This window comes from Bos mutus, chromosome 3 (assembly GCF_027580195.1).
Source record: "Bos mutus isolate GX-2022 chromosome 3, NWIPB_WYAK_1.1, whole genome shotgun sequence".
Classification (NCBI taxonomy): Eukaryota; Metazoa; Chordata; class Mammalia; order Artiodactyla; family Bovidae; genus Bos; species Bos mutus.
In genome coordinates this window covers 29,096,478-29,123,788 of record NC_091619.1, presented here as the reverse complement: position 1 = coordinate 29,123,788, position 27,311 = coordinate 29,096,478, and the positions used below count along the sequence as shown (strand labels likewise).

Genomic DNA, 27,311 nt, shown 5'->3' with positions numbered 1-27,311 from the left:
GGGGTAAGGGGAGGGCCCTGAGGGAGGGGTCAGACTCCTTAGCAAAGAGTTAATGGGAAGAGGGGGAGGGGATAGGACGAAGAGACCGAAGGGAAGGCTCAGGTAGGAAAAGAACCGTAGAGGGAAACCTGGTGGGGGGAGAAGGGATCCTGCCGGATCTGGGGTCGGAGTTGGGGCTTTCTCCCCTCCAGCACCCTCACCCTAAGACCGCCAACTTCCAGCCGCGGCGGCGAGTTTCAGTTTCATTTCTACGAACCCTCCTGCCTGGGCCGCAGTCGCCGCCGCGATGCCCAGTAAGTTCAGCTGCCGGCAGCTCCGGGAGACGGGCCAGAGATTCGAGAATTTCCTGGTCGATCGGGGACAGGACAGGGAGACAGATCGCGAGCGGCTGAGGACCATTTATAACCAGGACTTCAAGACCAGGTACGGGCCGGCCCACTCCCCGGCCCCGAAACGCGGGCCCAGCTTACCGCCGCTACCCCCGCGGCGGGGCCACTCTTCCCGCCCAGGGGCGCGGGAGAACGGCAGCTCCCCCAGTGGCTCCGGCGGGTCCCGGGGCCGCGCAGCGCCCCCTCCTGCGCGGTGCCCACGCCCCGCCCGCGCCGCCAGCGCCGCCAGCATCCCACCCGCTCTGCCCCTGCCGGGCCCCTGCGCCGAGTCCGGGCGGAGAACCTCCCCCACAGCCTGCTCCCCCGGCGGCGGCGCTGGACATGTCTGGGGGAGCCGGGTGCTGCGTCCACGCGCCGCCCGCGGGGGTTGGGGGCTGAGGGTGGTAAGCGCTCGGCGTGGGGGAAGGGAGCCCAGGCTTTGCAGAAGAGCGGGGAACGAGCTTCCTGCTGAGGGCTGCCCGCCCTGGCGCGAGCTTTGCGGGGACCTCCGCCCCTTCATTGAGGGGCTGCTTCCTCGGGGGTTCACTATCCCAGAGAGCTGAAGAGACCCAGTGTAGGAGCGAGAGTCTCAGGGAGCTCGGGGAAGAAGGAAAGGGCACCAACTGCGTACGTACCAAACCTCCATTAGCACCTGTGGCTTCTCCATGGAGACCCGCGCGGGGGCCGGTCTCCTCGAGGCCCCTTCTCATCCTGTGGCTAAACGCTGTTTGGTCCTCCTTTCCTGTTCCCATTCAAGTGAAAAGCAAAGAGACTTCTCCCTGTCAAACCACGGAATTGTGCTTCAAAAACACCTCTATCAACAGGCTGCAGTCTTGGGGTCTTGGGCCAAAGACCAAGAAATAATTTAACAGGGATAAATGTAAAGACTTAAATAAATACTGGGTGTTGGGAATTTAGGCTTACTAACAGACCTCTTGAAAAAAGATCTTGGTTTCAGTAGACCAAAAGGCGGGTATGGCTGCTTATAAGAGCCAAAGAAGTGTTAGACTGTGTTTTATAAAAGTGTGGTTTAGGGCGGGGGGCAGGAGGTAAGTGATTTTCCAGGTTTACCGGATCATTTCTGGAATATTGTTTTCAGTAATGACTGTCACGTTTTAAGAGGGACATTTAATGGGTTTGAGTAGCACCTGAAGGAGCAAAGACGCTGACCTGTTTTATGTCCCCACACTGTGCTGGGCACTGTGGGGAATATACTGATGGGAAAATACATAATGCCAGTGGAGCAGGAGAGGCTGTGATATACATACAGTATGCTGCAATAAATAGTAACATAGCATGAGGACTATAATACCGATAATAAGAAAAATGCTGGAGGAAAAATAAAGAGAACAATTACCATTGAGTCACATCATCAACACTGCACATCCATGAATTCACCTGTGTCCACAAAAATAGGTACAACGCGACTGAACAAAAGTCGACTACTTCTTTTGGCTCTGTTAAAGAGACTATCATTCTGATGCTTGTTTAAATGGTGAGGAAGGCTGTTCGAGACTATTGCAGTAGGTACGGGCTACAGTCTACGGGGTCGCAAAGAGTCGGCAGGACTGAGCGACTTCACTCACTTCACTCACTCACTCACTGCCATGGGAGGAGCTCTTTCTCAATCTCAAAACAGCAAAGACAGCTGGGATTTATAGCCAACACCGGAGTGAGGGGTTCTTGAATGAAGAATCACTCGGAGACAGCGTTAAGGGTTTGAGGGTGGGGCAAAGTTGAAGCCTAAGGCAGAAGAGGGTTGAGAGGGGCCTGACTGAAGTTTCTTCAAGGAGAGGCTTTGTCAGATAGCCACAAACAGGCATATAGGAAACCACATATACCATACATTATGAGTGAATCTAAGGGATTTCAAAAGTAATTTTTTTAGTATGTACTTGTTTTTAGGCAAGTAAGATACAACTCCCCTGTAGTTATTAGGGAATTTGATAGAGAGGATGGCATTGACCTTGTCCTTTGCTTTGAAGGCTAGATAGCATTTTAGTACTTGGAGAAGGAGGAAAGGCTTCTATGTTGATTCATTCTTTTTGTGAAACCCAATCAAAGAAATGGAGAAATGTTGGCCTTGGAAAGAGAAAAAGAGGAGAGGACAAGGTAGTTATTGGTGAATATTTTAAAGACTGTCCTGAGGGGAAAGGATTATACTTTGGTGTCATTTCAGAAGGCAGAACTGGGTTCACTCAACATGGCCCCTCGGGGAATTCCTTGGTGACCTAATGGTTAGATTCCGGGCATTCACTGCACTTGCTCGGTTTCAGTCCCTGATTGGTTAAGTGAGATGCCGAAAACTGAGTGAATTAAGTGACATAGGCGGAAAGAAAAAAAAAAAAAAATACACCAAGTGGAAGAGATTTCTGTTCTGATTAGAGAGAACTTTCTTATGCTGTGACCTCACGGAAATTCATTGCTTCTTCTCTGGGCTCTCATTGCTCCTCCTTCGAAGCCTGATTATAGCTGGGTGACACCCTACCTTGTGTTAGAGCACGTCTCTCCACCAGACTGTAGAGCCTCCGAACACGGGGACAGGCCTTTCATCATGTTGGAGCCTTCCCTCAGTCTCCAGCGTGGAGCCTTGTATGTATTAGATGCTCAATAAATGCTTCCCAGAATCTAAAAGAATTAGTAAGTAGAGTTGATCTACAAGGGAAGAGGTTGTAGGGGGGCTATAGCAAGTTACCCTGTATCAGGAGTTTTGAGCGCTTCCCCCACTGAGAAGAATAGGTCCCTTCCAGCTATTAATCGGTTATTTTATAGTTTTATGAAGTACCCTGCTCTCAACTCTTATTAACTTTTCCCACCTCTTGTTATTCATTTGGCAAATATATTTAATGGGGGCTCTACCATTTGCCTGTGCCCTGCTTCCTGCCTCTAAAGAGTGTAGGCTAGTAGGGAGTGGCAGATGTGTAGATAAACATGACATTCTGAGCTTCAGGAGCTAGGATCATGTTTCCATAGCTGGAGTTCAAATTCTGACTCTGCCACTTACTAGTTGCATTTGATTTTAACCACGTATCTAAATTTCCCTAACTGTTAAGTGTGTAAAATACTGCCTTTCTCTCAGTTGTGTGAGGCCAAAATAAAATATCATAGGTAAGGCATTTCCCCTGGTAACAGAGTGCATGGGCTTTGGAAGTGGCAGCTATCATTAACATTGCTGGTTAGGAGTCCGTTATGGAATAAGCACTGGCATCATGAGAAAGTTTCTGAGAGGAGATCATTCCTGCCTTGGGCAAGAGGCTCATTCTTTTATTTAACAAATATTGGCTGAATGCCGTCTATGAGCAAAACAAAACTGAATTGCTGTAGATACACAGAAGGAACTTAACTAGGAAGAAGGAGGCAATTAAAGACAAATACTTAAAAAAAAAAAAAACTTATTTAACTACTGTTCTGATAAGTGCTTGTGAGAAAAAGCCCAGGATGCCCAAGACTATGACTTGGAGACCTGACCGAGTCTAGGAACCAGAAGTTCCTGGAGAAAGTGATGTTTGAGCAGAATCTCGAATGATAAATGGAATTAGCAAATGTAAGACAAGGGGAGGGCAGTTCAGGCAGAGGAAGTAGCACCTCCAAGGCTGGAGGTGAACTCCTGTGAGCAGGTGACATGAGGTCAGAGGGAGGCAGGGGCTGGATTGGGTGGGCCATTGTAGGCCATGGGGAGGTGATGTGGGGTTTTTGTTTTTAATCTTAACAGAAATAGGAAAGCACAAAAAGTTGTAAAGTAGGACACTGAGAGAATCAGTGTTTTTAGAAAGATCATTCTGGACCTCTATCCACAGTGAAAGTTTACATTTTACTTTCAGTCACTTAGTAAGTTCAGTCGCTCGGTCATGTCCAACTCTTTGCAACCCCATGGACTGCAGCACGCCAGGCTTCCCTGTCGTTCACTATCTCCCAGAGTTTGTTCAAACTCATGTCCATTGAGTCGGTGATGCCATCCAACCACCTCATCCTTTGTCATCCCCTTCTCCTCCTGCTTTCAATCTTTCCCAGCATCAGGGTCTTTCCCAGTGAGTCAGCTCTTCACATCTGGTGGCCAAAGTATTGGAGCTTCAGCATCAGTCCTTCCAATGAATATTCAGGACTGATTTCCTTTAAGATTGACTGGTTGGACCTCCTTGCTGTCCAAAGGACTCTCTAGAGTCTTCTCCAACACCACAGTTCAAAAGCATTAATTCTTCGGCGCTCAGCTTTTATAGTCCAACTCTCACATCCATACATGACTACTGGCAAAACCATAGCTTTGACTAGATGGATCTTTGTTGGCACAGTAATGTCTCTGCTTTTTAATATAGGGTCTGGTATACACAGCTTTCACAGAACAGTATGTGTCCTTAAAACAAAGCTTGGCCTCATTCCCTAACTTCTGATATTTTTTATTCTAGTTTACTTCAGTTGTACAAAAGCCCTGGTCTGGTCTTTACCCATTGAGACCTGCAATCCAGTTTGTAAAACATAGAACTAGAAGTCCCATTAAGATCACTTCTTAGGTAGCTAGTCAGACAAGAGCAGGTCCTGCCCCATTCTGGATAGGGCCATCTTTCCCCGTCCCCCCACACCTGGACACTGGTGACCAGAACACACCCAGACATCCTCCCTTTTTTCGTTAGGAACTGCTAAGTTTCCAGCCAGTTTCAGGACCAAGCAGGATGTCAGAAACACAGTAGGGCTTTTCAAACCACCATCACCAGTTGGCTCAGGTACACCGAGACCTAAGAGGTGACTCAGAGTAACCCGAGGCTCATTATGCTATCTTTATAATAAATCAGCATTGCAATTTTTTGTACCTCCCCCTTGCCCCCATAGGTTTTGCCTGGGTGCTTATGGGTAAACACCTGCACATGACAAAAGTTAAATAACCTAAAGCTGTCGATCAATTTGTCAGTCAGGTACCTCAGGACACCAGGAAGGACTTTCCACCCTTCTGTTAAAACCTACCTTGCCCTAACTGCGGGGCTGCTTCTGGTTCCCAGATAGCCGACTCTCCTCCCTTCTCAAGAGTATACTTTCGCTTCACCTAAAAACTCCTGCTGCTTGAAACTGCTTTGTCTCTCAGTTGAATTCTTTGCCTCAAGAGGACAAGAACTGAGGAATGGCTATTCTGCCAGTAACAATCTGATACTGTGTTTTGAAATACCATTCCTCAGGCTAGTAGGCTTTCCTGAACCAGGTCTAAAAAATTAGTCATCTTCCACCTAACAAACAACAGAGACCAGGGGCAGGGCGATACACACCCAGGATATCCAACTGTGGCAGAAAAGTCTGGAGGGGAGTGCGGTGGTACAATAGCTAGGGTGGCTGAGCTGCCATTTAGAATGGGTGTGGGGTGGGAACCTGTCCTTCAGTTTCTTCCCTAAAATGGAATGATAATAGTTGCTGCCTCAAAGGGTTGTTGTGAGGAGTAAATGAGATAATGCAAGGATTTTCTTAGAACAGCAGGTACTAAGTGCTTAATAAATGTTTTCTGTTTCTGTTGATGTATCGTTTTTAATGGTGGAGCATTCAGGAGAGCCATATTAAAGGGTTAGATTTAGTCCTGTAGTCTGTGGAGTCAAGTTGGGGGAAATGATCTGATTTGTGTTTGCTGATAACTCCTGTGGACTCTATAGAGCTTCTCTGGTGGCTCAGATGGTAAAGAATCTGCTTGCAGTGCAGGAGACCCAGGCTTGATCCCTGGGTCATGAAGATACCCTGGAGAAGGGAATGGCAACCCACTTCAGTAAATGGCATGGACAGAGAAGTCTAGTGGGCTACAGTCCATGGAGTTGCAAAGGAGTTGACGTGACTGAGTGACTAACACTTTCACTTTCACTTCCTGCTGACTCTTAAAGGGATGGACCATTAGAGAGGTGTGGCATCAGAAGCAGGAGGAACAGTTCATAGGGCTTGGGAAGATGATGAGATCATCAAGCAGTTCACAGAGGAAATATAAATGACTAATAAACAGAAGGAAAGATACTTGATTATGGTCGTGATCAGGGAAATGAAAATGTAAACAAAGTACCATTCATTTGAGCAAGCTTGGGGAGTTGGTGATGGACAGGGAGGCCTGGCATGCTACAATTCATGGGGTCGCAGAGTCGGACACAACTGAGCAACTGAACTGAACTATTCATTTGCTTATCAGATTGTCAAAAATTTAAAGGATTGAAGGTTTCTGGTGTTAGGGTCTAGGAAAGGGATTTTCTCGAATTGTTTTCAGTGAGAATGTAAGTTTGTACAACTTGTTTAAAGGACAATTTGGCAGAACTTATCAAAGTAAAGGGGGCTTCCCAGCCGTCTCAGTGGGAAAGAATCTGCTTGCCAATGCAGGAGCCACAGGAGACCCAACTCTGATGATGCCTGGGCTTGAAAGATCCTCTGGAGGAGGAAAGGGCAATCCACTCTAGTATTCTGACTTAGAAAATTCCATAGACAGAGGAGCCTGGCAGGCTACAGTCCATGGGATCCCAAAGAGTCGGACACAACTAAGCGACTAACAACATCAACAGTATTTCTTATGTGAATACAAATCTCAAGGACTTTGCTGGTGGTCCAGTGGTTGACCACAGTTTAAATGCAGGGGTGCACACACATCAAAGTAAAGCTTCTTCATTTTCTTTGACCCAGAGGGATGGTTATTGTAACATTTGAAATAGCCAAAAATTTTTGGCACCCTAGCTATCTATTGCTGAACAAATAGTTAAACCCATCACAATGCATTCATACTGTGCTATCCTCTGCCACCATTCAAAAGAACTAGGCGGCTTGGTAAAATGTTGTCATGGTGTCCATGGTGGTGAAAGAAGTCTGTTGCAGAATAGTATGTGTAGCACACAAAAAAATATGTGTACTTAAAAATATATATATTTTTTAATGCAAGAAAAAGAGCCTGGAGAAGTATACATCAAACAGTTAAAGTGAAAGTGTTAGTTGCTCAATCATGTCTGACTCTTTGCCACCCCATGGACAGTAGCTCGCCAGGCTCCTCTGTCCATGAATTCTCTGGGCAAGAATACTGGAGTGGGTAGCTATTCCCTTCTACAGAAGATCTTCCCGACCCAGGGACCGAAGCAAGGTCTCCCACGTTGCAAGCAGATTCTTTACTGTCAAACAGTTAAGCAGGTAGTTGAGAGTGAAAGAGTGGGAACCCTTAATGTTTTGTCAGGTAATGAAGGCAAAAGGAGAAGGGGGTGGCAAAGGATGAGATGATTAGATAGCATCATCAACTCAATGGAACTGAATCTGAACAAACTCCAGGAGATAGTGAAGGATAGGGGATCCCGGCATGCTGCAATCCATAGGGTCTCAGAGTCAGACACAACTTTGAAACCAGCACGCAGGTACCTCTCATATCAGCATCCCACCTACATTGCCACATTTTGTTCCACACTAAGGTATCTCATATCAATTAGGGTATTTTTGTTATTGTTTTATTTTAAAAGGATCATGTTATACACATTTTCCATCTCCTGATTTTCTTACTCGTCAATGCATCATGGAAATGACTCCTAATTGTCTGGTATATTCTTCTAATTGCATTATTGGGTTTTTTCCTCAACATCTAATTATGACAAATTTCAAACATAATGAAAAGTTGAAATAATGTGACATTTAACAACCATATACCCTTGTTACTGAACACAAATTGGTGTGCCCCACGCATATATGACGCCAAATAGACCAAACCGTCAGAGTCGGGAGCAGAGAAAGGGTTATTACAGGGCCAAGCAGTGAAAACAGGTGATTTAGGCAGCTCCCTGAGGGTTTTCTAGGAGAAATTGTTATAGGCAAAATTTGGAATGAGGGCTGCAGGGTGAGTGACTTTCTTCTGATTGGTTAGTGGTGAGGTAACTGGGTGGTGCTCCAGGAATATTGTGCTCTGCCTGAAATTACTGTCATCCACCTGGGTGGTGGCCTTAGTTCCTAGCAGGCAAAGCTATTGTTATGTGTATTCCTTGAGGAGGAAATAGGACCCTGCCCCAAGGCTGCACTATTGTTTCTAGACTGCAAACCCCCCACATCCCCCTTCCCCACCTTGTTTCCATATTTCCCTCTGTTCCCCGATTAACAACTGTTTGAATCTGCCCCTTGGAATGCTGGGAAGGTCAAGGAGGCTGAATGAAGTCTATTTCTACAAAGCAGCAGCAAGGGACACAGATAGGCTTTTGTGCCCTGGAGGGCCCCCACAGGGTCATACTTTGTTTCACCTCACCTGGATTTCTTTCTTTTTTTTTTTTTTGAATTGCACTGAATTTTAATTGAAAACATTAAAACAGCCTAACTACTTATAATGAATTATAAAACTTTGATAGTTAAATTGTAGTATCATTTATGAAGCTTTAACCTTCATCATTTTGTAGACCTGAACCATTTCAGAGGAAGTTTGTGAAGACAAGGTCCAAACTATTTATAAATTAAAACACGGAGAAATGAAATAGAGGGAGAACAATATCTATACACAGCTGAGCATAAGTGTTTTTTAGCTCATGTTTTGTATAGGAAAAGGTAAGAACTAAAAAATGTAAAGTGATCCATTTTCAAAAATAGCTAGCTTTCAGTGACACCTTGCTGGTGTAACAGCCATAAGGAGCTATTCAGATCAGAAAAGTTGCTCAGTCGTGTCCGACTCTTTGCAACCCCATGAATCGCAGCACGCCAGTCCTCCCTGTCCATCACCAACTCCCAGAGTTCACTGAGACTCACGTCCATCGAATCAGTGATGCCATCCAGCCATCTCATCCTCTGTTGTCCCCTTCTCCTCCTGCCCCCAATCCCTCCCAGCATCAGAGTCTTTTCCAGTGAGTTAACTCTTTGCATGAGGTGACCAAAGTACTGGAGTTTCAGCTTTAGCATCATTCCTTCCAAAGAAATCCCAGGGCTGATGTCCTTCAGAATGGACTGGTTGGATCTCCTTGCAGTCCAAGGGACTCTCAAGAGTCTTCTCCAACACCACAGTTCAAAAGCATCCATTCTTCAGCGCTCAGCCTTCCTCACAGTCCAACTCTCGCATCCATACATGACCACAGGAAAAACCATAGCCTTGACTAGATGGACCTTTGTTGGCAAAGTAATGTCTCTGCTTTTGAATATGCTATCTAGGTTGGTCATAAGGAGCTATTAGCCATATAAAACTGGAAAGTTGGCAAACAAAGGGAAGGTGGGATGCCTAGGATTTTTCACCCGGGGTTCATTCTATTGGTGAATTCAAAACATAAGGGTTTCACACAGGCTCACCCTATTGGTGAATTCAAAACATAAAAAAAAACGGAAAGAGGTGCACAGGAAAGGAGGAAACAAGACGTCAGGGAGGGGCCGGCCCATAGAGGAAAACAAACCTAGGCGACTTCCAGGAAGATGGTTCACTGCATAGTACTCCAGTGAGGAACTGGGAGAGGGGCTTGCATGCTAGGATAACTTGCTTTGTGTAAGGACTGTGGGTGTGCCTGCCCATCAGACACCTGATTTTGCAAGACCACAAAGCTTCGCTTTCCGCTATACCTCATGTCTCCAAGTCCATTCTTGAGTTTGGGCTGGTGAGCATGTTCCTCACAAAAAACAATTTAGCTCATGTCACACAAAACAAAAGCAGGTGCAGTAGTAAAAACTGAGTCATGAAAATCCCAGTCAATTACTTTTAGCACACCTCTTTTCTTTCCCCTGGTTTCTTCTATGCTTGAGTCTTGAACAGGTATCCACTTGATGGGGTGCTGGCGATATATAGGCCACGGAGGAAGTTTCCGCAAATCCGGCCATAACTATGTAGACATTCCGCCCTAACTGTTCAGCCAGGTACCCGTAGATAAATCCAACTATTGCGGAAACAAAGAAAATTCCCTCGAACATCTGTTCGGCTAGCTTCTGGCCTTTGTAATCCATTTGCAGAGGCAGCAAGCACGAAGGCAGGTGGCAGAGTGAGGGCAGCCAAGACGCAGGGACAGTAGGGTCCGAGGTCAGCTTCTGAGCACAGCTCTGCGGGCCTGCAGATCAGGGCGTTGCAATGGCCACTCATCTAGATTTCTTAATTAATATTTGACACATGCCTGCCATCCATCTGTCTTGCTATATTTATCTTGCACCATGTGGGCATGTGAGGATCTTAGTCCCTTGACCAGGGGTGAACTAGTGCCCCCTGCAGTGAAATTGTGGAGTCTTAACCACTGAACCAACAGGGATGTCCCCATCTAGCTATCTTAATTTTTTTGATGCATTTCATAATAAGTTACAAATACCCCTGAACACTTCAGCGTGATTGTTGTTATTACAACTATTGATCTAAGAGTTAAAAATTTGTTTACAGTGGGGTTTTTTTTGGACCACTCTGCACAGCTTGTGGGATCTTAGTGCCCAGATCAGGGACTGAACCCACTCCGTACGTAGGCAGTAAGGAGGCAAAATCCTAACCACTGGACAGCCAGGGAATTCACATGTTTACCTTCTTTTTTTTTTTTTTAAGTAAAATTTACCTACCGTGAAATAGACAAGATTTCAAGTGTCCCATTCTGTGAGTTTTAATGAATCCACATACCTGTGTGCAACACCCTATCAAGATATAAAACATAACATCACCCCAAAAAGTTCCTTCATCTCCTGTCCTATTTAGTCCTCACCTTTACCCACCCAGTGTCCACTGCTCTGATTGATTTTTTTTTTTTTTTTTTTTTTTGAGATACTATCTATTCTAGAACTTTATTTAATGGAATCAGGTAGTATGTACTCTCTTATGTAAGGCATCTCTTGTTCGGCATAACGTGTTTGATATTCACGCGTGTTCTGTGTATCAGTGGTTTCTTTTTACCACCAATATTTTACTACCAATTCTTTCGGTATTCTTTTACCACCAATATTTCTTATGGGCTTTCCTGGTGGCTCAGTGGTAAAGAATTAGCCTGCCAAACAGGAGACTTGAGTTCAATCCATGGGTCAGGAAGTTCCCCTGGAGAAGGAAATGGCTGGGTCAGCACGGCAACCCACTCCAGTATTCTTGCCTGGAGAATCCCCATGGACAGAGGAGTCTGGCAGGCTACAGTCCATAAGGTTGCAAAGAGTCGGACTTAGCAACTAAACAACAACAACAGTATATCTTATATGAATATAAATCATAGGGACTTACCTGGCAGTCCAGCGGTTAAGACTCCACGCTTGCAATGCAAACAAAGGGCTTGGGTTAGATCCTTGGTCCAGGAATTAAGATCCCACATGCAGCTCGCTTGGCCAAGGTGGGGGGAAAAAATATATGTATATATGCACACATGCATGCTAAGTCACTTCCATCATGTCTAACTCTTGGTGACCCTATGGACTGTATAGCCTGCCAGGCTCCTTTGTCCATGGGATTGTCCAGGCAAGAATACTGGAGTGGGTTGCTGTGCTGATCCAGGGATTAAACCCATAGCTCATACATTGTGGCATATTCTTTACCGCTAAGCCAACATGGAAGTGTGTGTGTGTGTGTGTGTGTGTGTGTGTGTGTATAGCGGTTTTATTCAAAATAGCCCCAAACTGAAAACGATGACCTTGAAACCCTGATCTACATACATGTACTGGAGACTGTGATCTTGGGCAGATTGCTTAACCTCTGTTTTGGTAGTTGGCCACAAAGTCTTTTTTAAACTGGTCTTCTGGTGTGACCTTGCCTGCTGTTGGACTGTACAAGTTTGGACAATACATATAACCTGACACTTGATGTTCCAGGCCATCACACAGCATTGCTGGCAGCCAGAGGTTCAGTGTTTGCATTGTTAACCTGTTTCGTCTATAAAATAACAGTCTGGAATTGCTTGATACTTTTTTCACCCATTCTCCCGGCAAGTCTTTATTGGATAAATACCAGTGGTAGGTCTACACGATATGTTATAGTCATGTTACATTTTTTATGAATTTTTATTTCATGAACAATATAATAATATTTTTATTAAAAAATCAGAGTATTATGTTTGGCTTTACAAGAAACCATCAAACCTTTTTCTAAAGTGATTGTACCATTTTATAGTCCATCCAACAATGCACGAGCATTCTGGTGTTTTTGTATCCTGGTCAACATTTGGTGTTGACAACCTTTTACATTTAGTCTTTCAAATGGATGTGATGCATTCTTTTAAATAGCCGTCTGATATTCTGTAGTACGAGTGTTTATAGCTTATTCAGCTATCTCCCTATGGATGGACATTTGTTTTCAATTCTTGGCCAATGTGAAGGACTTTACAATAGGCCTCCTTGCACATATGTTCTTATATGTTGGTATGTTTCTTTTCCATGGATACATTCCCATGAGTTAAAGGATACCTCCATATCAAATGTTAGGAGATGTTGCTGGATGTTTTCCAAATGGTTGTAATAGTTCCACTTTCTACCAGCAATGTATGAGAGTTTTCTTTCCCACATAGTAATACATGTTGTGACTGTTTTCTTTTTTGTCAGTCTCATGGAAACAAAATGGTACTTCATTTTTACTTTAATTTGCATTTCTCTATTTTTGGAGAATCTTTTCTTACCCCTGAGTTGTCGGAGTTTGCTCTTTAAGTTGAATATTCTGTTATTCTATTGAATTGTTCATCTTTTTTCCCCTTGAAATCCAAATGACTAGATGTTTAATGCAAGAATTGGTGCTTTTTTTCAACAATATGTACTAAGTTTGTGATTTAAAAATTTTTTTTTTTTTTTAATTTTTATGGATGTCACGTTAAACCAAGTGAACTTGGATAGTGGTAATAGACATGAAGAATAATTTGAAAGCTATTAATAGTTAGGTGGTAGTACCTTTCTCCTAGAGGAGGGCATGGCAACCCACTCCAGTATTCTTGCCTGGAGGATCCCTTGGAGAGAGGAGCCTGGCAGGCTACAGTCCGTGGGGTTGCAAAGAGTCCGACATCTAAAGTGACTTAGCACACAGGCATAGCACCTATCACAGAAGCTGCAAAGCTTGCAGAGTTCCTCCTGCTCATGTGTCAATGCAGAAGCTTCCAAAGATGGAAGCTTTCACCTTAAAATTGTACTTTTGGGCTTCTAAAAGCCAGATCTGGCCATCTTGGGCCTGGTAACCTCTTTCTAGAGATAAGTAGCGTTTCCTCTTTTTAGACAGGATTTGTGCTCCTGGGTTTGCTCAGTCCCCTCAGGGTCCTGTTTTTTCTCTACCACTAAGCAGAGAGCTCCAAGGTGTTTCAGGGCACATGAGCTTTTGTTTGTTTAGACTTGTTTAGTCCCTTAGTCGCATCTGACTCTTCTGTGACCCCATGGACTGTGACCCACCAGACTCCTCTGTCCACAGGATTTTCCAGGCAAGAATACTGGAGTGGGTTGCCGTTTCATTCAGGGGATCTTTCCAACCCAGGGATCAAACCCGTGTTTCCTGCATTGCCGCTGGTTTCTTTACCACTGAGCCACCAGGGAAGCCCCTGGTTAGAGTAGTAGATTATAGAATATTCACGTAAAAAGGATATGGGTAATCCTTCTTATACTAATGACTCAAAAGTAGGACCTGAGATGGCTGCAGGTATCAAAGATACCTGTGGAGTCTGGCATCTGTGGCATTTGAGTGTGTGCCGATTCATGGAACTTAGTGACTCACTGACCAAGGGGCCCTGATGAAAGTTACCAGGGTTGATTTCAATCCCTTTGCCTCAGCCCCTCAGCAGCAGTTGAGCCCGATACCTGATTGTGAGCCTTCCTCCTGATTCTCTTCCCTCTCCAGGAGCTTCCTGCTCTGTTTTCTATCCCTCCCTGGGTTGTGCTGACCTCAGTGGTTCTCAGACGACTCACTCCCTGAGAAGATCCTGAACACTTCCGTAGTTGTAAATACTATTGACGTCTCCCTATTTTTAGGGTCTGCTTTGACTTTGGCCTGAGTTCTTAGCTTTTAATTCATGGAGCTAGCTGCCTGTGGACCATGGGGATCTCAGACTGACCATGTCCAGATCCATATGTCCCTCCAGCCTCTTCCTCCTCCTGTGTCTCCCTCCTATCTCAGGAATAGTCCCTGAAGCCAAGCCACTGCTTTCGGTATTGTCCTTGACTCCTCCCTCTTCCCAGCCTACATTTGCTCTCCTGTCCGAAACCAAAATCTGCTAATTTTTTATTCTAAATATCAGATCTGTCTCCTCTTCCATCCTGACCACTGCCTTGTTCAGACCCTTGTCAACTTTGAATTGGACGGTTGCAATGGCCTTCTTCTAACTGGTCTCCCTGCCTACAGTCTTGCCTCCAGCAAATCCATCCTCCATTCCTGATGCCTGGGTGATCTGAAATGCAAATATGATCTTGCCACTCCCCTGCTTAAAACCCACCAACATGGGGTGGTTGTGTAACCACAGTGTAGCCTCTGGTGCAGGCTGGAAGTAAGTTACTACTCTTAACTACTACTGCTGCTACTAGTACTACTATTACTACTAATAGGATACTAATAATAGTAGCTAACATTTCTTGAGCATTTTCTATTGTGTTTTCACATGATTTACTATCTTTTTAAGACAAATGAGAGCCAATTCAAAGTTTTCTGAATGGTGTCACTCGCTTGCATGGGGGGAGGGAGAGGGGCAGAGTTATAGGCAGGGGGCACCAGGAAAATGTCCTTAACCTTAACTGATCTTATTTAATGCTGGTGAGTGACCATGCTGGTTGAGCCTTAATAGTTCAACAGAGATGGCCATGGTTCCTAGGAACTAGGATTTGCTTTCATTCCCCTCAAAGCATGGAGGGAGGGTGGTCAGCTGTCCAGAGCGTGAATGTGTCTATGACGTGTCACATGTGGGGTTGTCCTCTGGCCCTTAAGTGCCAGTAAAGGAGGAGAGCTGCTGGCCTTCAGGGTCAGGTGCAGGCTTCATGGCTTGGTGTGCAAAACTATGCGAGACCTGGTCCCTGCCCACCTCTGCTGCCTCCTGCCAATCCCTCCTTGCACTCTTCACTCTAGTACAACCAGACTGGATGTGATACTAATCATAGTGCACCTTACTGAGATCTTATGTGCCAAGCACTGGGCTAAGTGGACACCACAGTGTCTGTGTCTCCTGTGATCCACGCAACCACCCCGGGAGACAAGTCTGCTGTTACCCCATTTTATAGAGGAGCAAAGTGAGGCTCTGCGAGGTACAATGACCCAAGGTGACCCAGCTAGTGTCAGAGTGGGTGGTCCCCCCAGCTCCCCCCACTCGCGCCCCCACACTTCGGTTCACACTCTGTGCTCCGTCCTGCGCTTGAATGACACCCATTCATCCTTCAGGACTCAGTTCTGACGCTGTTTCCTGGGGAAGCCGCCAAGTCTGAGCTCCTCCCCTCTGAGCTCCAGGCAGGGGCTGGAATTAATGTGTTCCCTCCGTGCTCCTCAAGGCCTCTTTGAACCCCCAGCATCTAGCACAGTGTCTGGCACATAACAGGTCTCTGTAAGTGCTTGTCAAGTTGACTAAACTGAATTCCAGGCACTGAACCTTGGGATTATTGTCCTTCTGACCACTTTTCCCTGTCTTCACCTTCTCTAGGCCCAAACAAGCTATTTGATCTCTGGAGAGGATCCTTTCCCTTCCTGCTTGGGTTCTACCTGCACCCTCTGACTTCGGGGGGACACTGCTGTCTGATCAGCCACCTTGCCCACACACCCTGGACACCTGCACTCTCTGCCCCCTCACTCCTCACCAGCGGGCTGGACCTGGGATCCACTCCCCACCACCACCCTACCAATCAGCTTCTTCGGCTTCCCCCTCTGCCTTAACTCTTTCTGCTTCAGTGTTTATATCTTTTCTGTCCCAAATTGCCCCCACCCTGCCCCAGGTCTTCATTTTTTACTCTCTCTTCCCTTAGTCCTCCATCTCAACAGCCCACCATTGGACTTTTCTCCTCAGAAGTGCAACGTCCACCACCTGCTGCTTATTTAAAACAATCATATTTAGTCTTGGGGAGGGTCCCCTTGCCTTCCCTGAAAACATTAAGAAGTCCTGCCGTCCCGGCCTGAGTCTCTGTCCCCAGCCCCATCCTGTCCCGCACAGAGTGGCTCTCAGACGCCCTCCCCAGCTTGCCGCCCCCTGGCCCTCACTCCCCAGTCTCCTCTGCTCCCGGCAGCTTTGGGACCCCTGCCCCTGGCTTCTCCTCCATGCTGTATGGAATGAAGATTGCCAATCTGGCCTACGTCACCAAGACCCGAGTCAGGTTCTTCGGGCTCGACCGCTGGGCCGACGTGTGGTTCCCAGAAAAGAGGAGAATGAAGCCGGGGTTGGAAATGAGCAAACACCACAGGTCACTGCTAGCCACTATCTTTCATGACAGGTGTGCTTGTGTGTGACGGGGTGTGCAAGAGGGGCCTGGGCGTGTGGGAAACCGTGTGACTGGGGCTTGCCTCGGCTTGGCGGGGGTGGGGTAGGGGCTCCCTCCTGCAAGAACTGAGGGGAGGGCAGGGAAGGAGCTAATTGGCCTGAGCTGGGAGGTGGGTTTCCTGAGCATAGCTGGCACTTGGCCATCCTCCCCATTCTATGACTTTCCCGAGGGCAACCCCCAGTCCTGTCTGCTCCTGCCCCAGTCCTGCCCGCCCTTGACTCCCGCTCTCCCCAGGGCTGAGTATATGCATGGGAAACATGGGGTGAATGTGGAGGTCCAGGGGCCCCATGAAGCCCGAGATGGACAGCTCCTTATCCGCCTGGATTTGAACCGCAAGGAGGTGCTGACCCTCAGGCTTCGGAATGGAGGAACCCAGCCTGTCACCCTCACCCACCTCTTCCCATTCTGCCGGACCCCCCAGTTTTCCTTCTGCAATGGAGACCGGGAGCTGCCCTGCCTCCTGGGCCCAGGTGAGTGGGTTCTCAAAGAGCCTCTGGTGGCCAGAGGCCTGCCCTAGGAGGGTCTGTTGCTTCAGGAATGTGCTGTTGCAGGCTGGTGGGGCTTGCCTTGGGGTAGGGGCTATCTGGGGGATGTCAGGGTTGGGATGCTCCTGGGCAGCTCCCTCCCCAACCCGACTCACTCAGCTGCCTTCTCCTAGGTGAATGCTATGAGCTCCATGTTCACTGTAAGACCAGCTTTGTGGGCTACTTCCCAGCCACAGTGCTCTGGGAGCTGCTGGGCCCTGGAGAGCCGGGCTCAGAAGGAGCTGGCACTTTCTACATCGCCCGCTTCTTAGCCGCTGTGGCCCACAGTCCCCTGGCAGCACAGCTGAAACCCACGACTCCCTTCAAGCGGACCCAGGTCTCTCGAAACCCTGTGGTGACCAGGCGGATAGAGGAAGGAGAGAGACCCGACCGGTAAGTCCTCCGTCCAGCCCAGTCCAGGCTGGTGGGGGGGTCCCTCCCCACATCACCATGTGGGCCCCTTTCCTAACGGTGAGTTCTTCACTCCTCCAGACCTCAGAGACCTTTTCTGTCTAAGAAGAAAAGCAGATATGAGGACAGTGTGGAAAAGTTTCAAGTATTTTTGACTGTATGAAGGATTATCAGGCAGCTGGGGTGGTCATGTTTCTCTCTTTCTCCCTCTCCCTCTCCCTCTCCCCCTCCCCATCATAACAGCTTTATTGAAACAGCTTGCATACTATACAATTCATTCCTTTAAAGTGTACAATCTGTGGTTTCTTTAGCACATTCACAGTTAGGCCCTACCATCATCACAATCCATTTTGGAACACTTCATCACCCCCAAAAGGAGCCCATACCCTTTAGTTATCACCCGTTTTGCCCCCCGGCCCCTCTGCCCCCTCGCCTCCTAGCCCTCACCAACCACTCTTGTACTTTCTATAGATTTCCCTCTTCTGGACATGTCATATGAATGGAATCATATGTGTAGACATCTCTTTTTAATATGTCCAGGCGTTCACAAAATACTGAGCTATAAAAGCAAACTATGAGACCACTGTGCTCTTTCTGCTAAAAATACATGTATAGGGGAATTCCCTGCGGGTCCAGTGGTTAGAACTTCAAGCTTTCACTGCAGGGGGCACAAGTTCTATCCCTCATAGGGAACTGAGATCCCACAAACCATGCAGCGCAGCCAAGAAGTTAATTAATTAATTGGCTAATTAATTTAAAATATATTTGTATAATACATATTGACAAAGAAAAATGTCTGGAAGGCTGCATATCAAAAAGTTAACAGTGGTTATCCCTGGATGGTGAGCATGTTGTTTATTTACCCATTTATTTGTTAATTACCTCTTTTCTGATTTTTTTTCTCTAATGAACATGTATTATTTATATATGTATATAGATAACCTCACAGCTTGTGGGATCCTAGTTCCCCAACCAGGGATCAAAGACAGACCCCCCTCTGCCATGGAAGTGTGGGGTCCTAACCACTGGACTGCCAGGGAATTCCATATATTATTATTATTATTATTTTTAATGCTTTCAAGTATCATGCTTTCTAAAAATGAAAATGGTCCAGCCTTGGCATGAGCAGCCTTATGAGACAGTGAGTCCTCTCTTCTAGGGCAAAGGCTACTGACCCCTTTCAACAATAGTATTGAAGCAGGGCTTTGTGCCTCCCCCAGGGAAGGGCCTTCTCAGAGTCTCTGAAGGCGAAGGGTCTCTGTGTTTGTAATGGCTTTTCTTGTTCCCCTCCTGCAGTGCTAAGAACTATGACCTGGAGTTCAGTTTGCCACTGGGAACATACTATCCACCCCCCCGCCTCAGACAGCTGCTCCCCGTCCTTCTTCGGGGAACAAGTATTTTCACTGCCCCAAAGGAGATTGCTGAGATCAAGTAAGTACCATCCTTCTGCACCCTTCACACTGCTTTATATGTTTCTTCTCTGCTCACTTCTTGCTTCTGCCCCATGCCTCTGTCCTCAGCCTTCCATGCTCAGTTCATTCATCCCCTGACTGGCCAACACACCATGTGCCAGGCTGCATTCAAGGTGAATCACTCACATGATGGCCCTGACATTGTAGTTGCATTTCTCATCTTATCTTATGTAGTGATGAGTACTATGAAGAACTAACTAAAGTTAAAGCAGGGTAAAGGATGTGCTGTGCTGTTTTGCAGAGGACAGCTAGTCCTGGCCTCTTCGAGGAGGTGATATTTGAGCGGAGAGTGACATTTGAATGAAGTGAGGGTGTAAGTCATGGGAGGATCTTTGAGAGAGGGTGTTTCCAGCTCCAGGATCCACAATGCAGGTCTGAGGTTGGCGGGCAGGGACTCCCTTCTTAGAGGCCTCTGACCCCCATCTGCTTCTCTGCTCTTCTAGTCTTCCCTGATTCCTGACGTTTTCATAGTCTCAGGGCTGCAGAGGGAGAGGTGCTCCGGGACATAGGGTTTGCCTGACCCATCCTGTTCCTATCCTTCCCCTCCCACCTCCCCACCTGTCACTGCCAGGGCCCAGCTTCAGACAACCCTGAAGTGGAGGAACTACGAGGTGAAGCTCCGGCTGCTGCTGCACTTGGAGGAGCTGCAGATGGAGCACGACATCCGGCACTATGACCTGGAGTCGGTGCCCATGACCTGGGACCCCATAGATCGGAACCCCCGTCTGCTCACGTTGGAGGTCAGGGCTTGGATTGGTAGTAGGGAGAATGGACTCAAGTTAGCCAACCCACAGACTGTGGGCAGAACAAAAGGATAATGATGCTGTTCCTGTCCCAGAGGGCTCAGCAAGGAGCAGAGTAGGGATCTGGGCCCCCCAAAAGAGGCGTCAGAGCAGGGTAATAGAGAACACAGGGGTTTTAGCCCAGACTTTGCTCTGTGACCTTGGGCAAGTCTCTCGTTATCTCTGGGCCTTAGTTCGCTCACCTGAAAAGCATGGAGCTGATCTAGATGATTCGTGTTCTTTTTTGTTTATCTGTTTGGGGTTTTGGGCTGCACTGGATCTTCATTGCAGCATGCAGGCTTAGTTGCCCTGCAGCATGTGGGATCCTCGTTCCCCCCACTGGGGATCGAACCCAAGTCCCCTGCATTGGAAAGTGGATTCTTAACCACTAGACCACCAGGGAAGTCTGGAAGATAATTCTTAGAGACCTCGCCAGCTCTTAGATGTTGAATGTGTATACATAAGTCCAGAATTGCACATGAGGACGGATTCCTGCACCCATTTGCTGAGAAAGGCACCAAGTGAGAAGAGACAGCAAGTGAGGATGATCAGGGACATTTTCCTGCAGAAACTGAGTTTTGAACAAAATTTTAAAGGCAGAGTAGAAACTGAACTGGCCAAGAGGGCAGCTGGACTTACTGGGAACCTGACCCCGGGGTCTTGAAATCGTGCCCTGGAGGGTTGCCAGGACTCCTGGACTCAGCATCTCTGAGCAGCTTGGGCAAACTTGTCCCTTCCCCATCTCCCCTGACTCTTGCCCTGTCTGGTAGAAGAGGAAAGAAGCAAAGCTCCCTGAGCCCCAGGGTAGAGGTGGCTCATCAGACCTTGTGTTTCAGGAGGGGGTCTTAGTGGGCCCTCCACTGGTCGTCTCGGGCTAGAAGCTTGCTGGTGCTTTGCTTCCTAGGTTCCTGGGGTGGCCGAGAGCCGCCCCTCAGTGCTGCGGGGGGACCACCTATTTGCCCTTTTGTCCTCCGAGACACATCACGAGGACCCCGTCACCTACAAGGGCTTTGTGCACAAGGTGGAATTGGACCGGGTCAAGCTGAGTTTTTCCACCAGGTAGGTGTTGGAACCCTGAGCTGTAGGAACATCTACAGATGATGGCCCAAAGGCCAAGGGAGGAGGGTGTTTCTCCCGAGAATGAGTGGGACCCCAGGGACAGAGCAGGCAGCAGGGGACCCTTAGGTACCTCAGCAGCTTCCTCTCCTAGAGGATTGCTTACAGGTCTGGGAAAGCGAGTGGGGTTGGGGTAGATGGAAAGAGTCCTGGCCTTTTATTGCCCACCCCTCCTTACTGGAATGCTTCCCCCTCTCTCCCTTCCCAAAGCCTCCTGAGCCGCTTTGTGGATGGGCTGACTTTCAAGGTGAACTTCACTTTCAACCGCCAGCCCCTGCGGGTGCAGCACCGTGCCCTGGAGCTGACGGGGCGCTGGCCACTTGAGCCCATGCTCTTCCCTGTGGCCTCTCGTGGAGTCCCACTGCTGCCCTCGGATGTGAAGCTCAAGTGAGACTGTGGGCAGGGGATCCAGGGCTACTTGAAGTATGGGTGTAGGGGATGCGGTCAGGGAGGCTTCTGGGACTCGACAACATCGTGTTTGTGGCACTCTGCCAGGCTGTACGACCGGAGTCTGGAGTCAAACCCGGAGCAGCTGCAGGCCATGAAGCACATCGTTATGGGCACCACCCGCCCCGCCCCCTACATCATCTTTGGGCCTCCGGGGACAGGCAAGACTGTCACCCTAGTGGAAGCCATCAAGCAGGTGGGGCCTGAGCCTGTGGCCTATAGTCTATGGCCTACACTCTGAGTCCCCCTGGAACCAAGCAGCTGTCCCCAGGTTCCACTTCCTTCCAGCTCCCCAAACGCACGCCCCTGGCACCCATCCACCAGCTGGCACCAAGGGCCAGTGTGGCTTTGAGCACTGTGTGCGCGTTGAGTATTGCACGACTCCACGTTGCAGTTCATGTCTGTCATGGTTGTTGTGTTCAGTCACTCAGTAGTGTAGGACTCTGTGACCCCATGGACTGAAGCACGCCAAGCTTCCCTGTCCTTAACCATCTTCCAGAGCTTGCTCAAATTTGTGTCCATTGGTCAGTGATGCCATCCAAGCATCTCATCCTCTGTCGTCCCCTTCTCCTGCCTTCTGTCTTTCCCAGCATCAGGGTCTTTTCCAATGAGTCAGCTCTTCGCCTCAGGTGGCCAAAGTGTTGGAGCTTCAGCACCAGTCATGGTAGCCTTTTATATTTACTGCAGCAGTTTTCTAGCATAAAGTCCTGTTTGGACTGCAGTGGGCTGGGGATCAGAACTTGCCTTTTTAGTCACTCCCTCCCCTAGCAATGGGAGAGAGATGCCACACTGTGCCAGCCTGAGTCACAACCACACTTCTCTGCACCACCCCTCCACCCGGAGACCAGAAGCTGCTTCCCACACTGTGTTTATCCCCACCCCAGGTGGTGAAGCACTTGCCCAAAGCCCACATCCTGGCCTGCGCTCCATCCAACTCAGGGGCTGACCTCCTCTGTCAGCGCCTCCGGGTCCACTTACCCAGCTCCATCTACCGCCTCCTGGCCCCCAGCAGGGATATCCACCTGGTCCCTGAGGACATCAAGGTACCTAGGGAAGGCAAGTGGCTGAGGGACAGTGGGTGCTGCTCTGGGTAAACACTAGGGTCAGGAAACTAGAAGACCCTCATTCTGAGATACTCACTGTGTGACCTTGGGTGGGTCAGGTGCCCTCTCTGGGCTTTAGTTGTGTGTAAAGTGAGAGAAAGTAAATAAAATTGCCTGGGGGCCCCGGAGCCAGAGTGAGGGTGAAATTGGCAGTGAAGCCAAGCTGACTCCTTTCCCTGCCCAACTCTCAGCCCTGTTGTAACTGGGATGCAAAGAAGGGGGATTTTGTATTTCCTTCCAAGAAGAAGCTGCAGGAATATCGCGTCTTAATTACCACGCTCATCACTGCCAGCAGGTGGGAAGTGTGTGTGTGTGTGTACATCTCTTAATATTGTGTTAGTAAAGAGGTGGCAGGCTGGGGAAATGGGGAAGGATGGTTCCTGGGGAGTTGGGGGGAGGGCCGGCCTAGGTGAGCATTCAGGTTTGACAGTCTGGGTGTGACCCCTGCCTGGCCTGACACCTCCCAGGTTGGTCTCAGCCCAGTTTCCCATCGATCACTTCACACACATCTTCATCGACGAGGCTGGCCATGCCATGGAGCCAGAGAGCCTGGTGGCCATAGCAGGTGAGGGGTTTGAGGGGGCTGCAAGTATGCCCCACATGTTGTCAGAGAGGTCCCACCACATACCTTTCTCCCCATCACTCCCCACTTTCCAGGGTTGATGGAAGTCAAAGAAGCAGACAACCCAGGAGGGCAGCTGGTGCTGGCAGGAGACCCTCGGCAGCTGGGGCCTGTGCTGCGTTGCCCGCTGACCCAGAAGCATGGGCTGGGGTACTCACTGCTGGAGCGGCTGCTCACCTTCAACGCCCTATACAAGAAGGGCCCGGATGGCTATAATCCCCAGTTCATAACCAAGCTACTGCGCAACTACAGGTACCCCACACCCTCCACCGGCCCAGCTGTAGCCTCCATCCCACAGTCCTGTTGCTCAGAGACTATACAGTGCAGAAAGACTGTAAACTGGAAGGTCTCCTCTGCGGTCCCGTCACTGCTGTTTGTAGATAGTGTGACTTAGCAAGTGCCCTCACTCTAGAGCAGTTTGCCTATTTGTATATCAGGGCATGGTCAGTGGTTCCCAGACACTGGAATATGTCTGAGGCAGGTCCCAGGTGAAGTTTCTAGGCAATCCAAGGATAAATGAGAATAATACAGACAATTAATGATTATTCAAGTTAAAGAGCTGTATACTTCCTTTAGTCAGTGAGTTTTGCATCTGAAATGCTCAGTTGGGTTCCTAGGTGAGTCCACTAAGAATCTTTAGTTCCTTAGATGAGTCCACTAAGAATGCAAATAAATGTTAGCTATTGTGTTAGTACTGCTTGTATTTTGGGAATTTTTTTTTAGTTCTACCAGTTTATTGCTACCAACCCATCTCCCTCTGCCCTCATGCACACATGCTCAGTCATGTAACCCCATGGACTGCAGCCCGCCAGGCTCCTCTGTCCATGGACTTTTCCAAGCAAGAATACTGGAGTGGGTTGCCATTTCCTCCTCCATATTTTTTTATTTAAACACATTATCTCATCCAGTAATGGTGATAGTCAGTGATACATGTTTTTGTATTATCCTTCCTTGGCAAAGTTGAGACTTGAGAATGGGTCCCTAATTTCTTGGTGTTTTCTTTTAAATTTGAAATCTGTGGATTGGATGCTTTCTGGAGCCACATTTGGTTCTGCTTTCTGTGGTTAAGTGTGTATGTGTTAGTCGCTCAGTCATGTCCGACTCTTTGTGACCCCATGAGCTGTAGCCCACCAGGCTCCACTCTCCGTGGGATTCCCCAGGCAAGAATACTGGAGTGGGTTGCCATTTCATGCTCCACGGTATCTTCCCGACCCAGGAATTGAACCCAGGTCTCCTAGTGCCCAGTTGCAAAAGCTGTAACTGAATGAGTCTACTATGCAGTGGGCAGGACAGGATAGTGTCTGAGTGGGTGGAGGGGAGCCTGCCCCTGTCTGGTCTTGCTCTTCCTTCCTCCTCCTCCTCCTAGGTCTCACCCCACCATCCTGGACGTTCCTAACCGGCTGTATTATGATGGGGAGCTGCAGGCCTGTGCGGATGTCGTTGACCGAGAGCGCTTCTGCCGCTGGGAGGGTCTGCCTCGACAGGTGAGGCTGAGAAGGGCTGGGGCTCAGGCTCCCCCCACCTGTACCCCAGCTCCCTCTTACTGAGGGTCTGGGTAGCAGGAGTCTCTGAGTGGAAGCCACAAGCCCTGCCCTTAGTAATCTGGGATCCCCCATTCCCTGGAAAGGTTTGGGGGTGGAAGGGAAGGGAATCTGGGAGGTCCAACTGAACGTTTCCCCTAACCCTGTGTCTAGGACTTTCCCATCATCTTTCACGGTGTAATGGGCAAGGATGAGCGTGAGGGCAACAGCCCGTCCTTCTTCAACCCAGAAGAGGCTGCCACAGTGACTTCCTACCTGAAGCAGCTCCTGGCCCCCTCCTCCAAGAAGGGCAAAGCCCGTCTGAGCCCCCGAAGTGTGGGCGTCATCTCCCCATACCGGAAGCAGGTCAGGCCCTCAGTTCCCATCAAGGGAACATTCCCATACCTAGCCAGACCGCTAGGCAGAGGCTCCAGCTCAGGCCTCTCTGCCGGCCCCATATCTCAGAAGAGCTCAGAGGTCAGTTGTACCTCCTCTTTGCCCCCCAGCTCCCTGGCCTCCTGCCTGGCTCCCTCTTGTGCTGGGGTAATGGCAGGAGAGAAAGGCACCTGTCCCCATCTTCCAGGTGGAAAAAATCCGTTATTGCATCACCAAACTTGACAAGCAGCTTCGGGGACTAGACGACATCAAGGACTTGAAGGTGACCCTCACCACTGTTTCACACTCCCTCCCTGACTTCTGTTTCCCTCGCTCCCCCACTTCCAGACACCTCCTTGGGTCCCTGCCCTACTGTTCCTGGGACAGCCCCAGCCCCTGCCCCACCCTCGCTGCCTGAGACGGACTTGGGCTTTCCCCTGGCTTCTCACTGCTGGAGATCCCAAGTTGTAGGTCTGGGCTGGGGCCAGGAAGCCTGTGTGTTTAGCAATTACCCCGAAGGATTCTTAGGATCAGGCTGATTTAAAGTCTCTACCCTAAGGATAAAGTCCAGTCTCCCAAGCCAGCCCGACCTGTCCTGTGATGATGTCCCCACTCACCTCTCCCACCCTGAGTCAGTTGACAGCTAGCTCCACTCTTTCTCAGATAAGAATCACCTGGAGAGCTTTTAGTGCTGCCAGGGCCAGGGTTCCACCCAACCAATTAACACAGCTATCTGGGGGCAGAGCCAGGGCAGCTGTTCTTTTATGGCTCCTCAGGTGATCTGTGATCTGCGCAGCCAGGGTTGAAAATGGGTACTTTAGGAGTTAGAGGCCTCTCCGGTGGAAATTCTGATTCAGGTGGTCTGGGTTAGGGCCTAGAGTTACTTAAACAAGTACTGAGTGATTATCTTCAGGAAAGTCTGAAAAACTCTGCCGAGTTAGTATTCTTTGGAATCCTGTTTTCTTTGCTTAGAAGCCTTTCCAGTTCCCACCACTTTAACTGGATTCACTTTTCAGGTTTCAGCTAGCGTAGTGTAGTCCTGTCCTCTTTCCTGGCTGCCTCCACTGTCCTCAGGCTCTGGTAGGCGGGGCTGGTTCCTGGGTCCCCGGCTGAGTGCCTCCGGCCCTGCTTCCCTCCCCTCTAGGTGGGCTCTGTGGAAGAGTTTCAAGGCCAGGAACGCAGCGTCATCCTCATCTCCACCGTTCGGAGCAGCCAGAGCTTTGTGCAGCTGGATCTGGACTTTAACCTGGGTTTCCTCAAGAACCCCAAGGTTGGAGGGCTGGTGGGCTGGTGGGCACTCCTCCTTCCAGGGTGCCCTTCCCTGCTGTGACCCCCCACCACCTCTTCTCACCAGAGGTTCAATGTGGCAGTGACCCGGGCCAAGGCTTTGCTCATCGTGGTGGGCAACCCGCTCCTGCTGGGCCACGACCCCGACTGGAAAGTGTGAGCATCCCACCCTCCGTCCCTTTTGATGGCTACAAGCCTTGTCCAGTCACTAAGTTGTGTCCGACTCTTTGAGACCCCCTGGACGGCAGCACACCAGGCTTCCCTGTCCTTCACTATTTCCCAGTCTGCTCAAACTCCTGTCCACTGAGTCAGTAACCCACCCCCTAGCCTAGGAGAGCTGTAGTTTTATGAAGCACCTTGGGGCTCAGGTAATCTTCCATCTGTTTTATCTTAACATCTCCATTTGCCAAGGTTAAGCAACTTGCCCCCAGGCATAGGCCAGTATGCAGGACCCAGGCTGGGCATCCAGCCTCTGCAGGCACTCGGCCAGCCCTGTGCAGCTGTGTATGAATGCTCCTGTACCCCACAGATTCCTGGAGTTCTGTAAAGAAAACGGGGGGTATACTGGGTGCCCCTTCCCTGCCAAACTGGACCTGCAGCAGGGGCAGAACTTACTCCAAGGTCTGAGCAAACTCAGCCCCTCTACCTCAGGTATGGCTGGGCCAGGGTGGGCCAGAAGGGGGGCAGTGCTGAGGGAGGAGGTAAGTGACTAAGACAAAGCTCACCCCCTCTCTTTCTAGGACTCAAAAGTCACGACTACCTCCCCCAGGAGCGGGAGGGTGAAGAGGGCCTGTCCCTGCAAGTGGAGCCGGAGTGGAGGAATGAGCTCTGAGGACCGCCCACCTGACCCTGTAGGCTGCTAACAATTGGGGGAAGGGGGAGGAAGTACCACTGAAAAAAAAAAATGTTATTCTTTGCCAAAGTGTCTTGTCTCCTCAGCCAGGCCCCAGCTTTCTAAACTCCCAAGATGACCCCAGAGGGGAAGGTG

General features: G+C 48.9%; 1 protein-coding gene across 2 annotated transcripts; it reads left to right on the top strand.

Annotated features, from left to right (window-relative positions):
- Positions 1 to 27,220, top strand: MOV10 (Mov10 RNA helicase). 2 transcript variants are annotated; one of them, XM_005887090.3, is made up of 21 exons: positions 1 to 102; positions 222 to 423; positions 16,413 to 16,616; positions 16,899 to 17,134; positions 17,323 to 17,581; positions 18,896 to 19,030; positions 19,643 to 19,811; positions 20,758 to 20,912; positions 21,180 to 21,356; positions 21,465 to 21,612; positions 22,301 to 22,459; positions 22,711 to 22,814; positions 22,987 to 23,084; positions 23,177 to 23,393; positions 24,508 to 24,625; positions 24,836 to 25,027; positions 25,245 to 25,319; positions 26,181 to 26,306; positions 26,391 to 26,479; positions 26,853 to 26,974; positions 27,064 to 27,220. In XM_005887090.3, the coding sequence occupies exons 2-21, from the start codon at positions 287 to 289 to the stop codon at positions 27,153 to 27,155; spliced, it is 3,012 nt and encodes a 1,003-aa protein (XP_005887152.1). In that variant the 5' UTR covers positions 1 to 102; positions 222 to 286; the 3' UTR covers positions 27,156 to 27,220. The 2 variants fall into 2 exon arrangements, with proteins under 2 accessions (XP_005887152.1, XP_070223579.1); XM_070367478.1 differs by lacking the exon at positions 1 to 102 and having other exon boundaries at positions 16,413 to 16,586.
- The last annotated feature ends 91 nt before the right edge of the window (positions 27,221 to 27,311 follow it).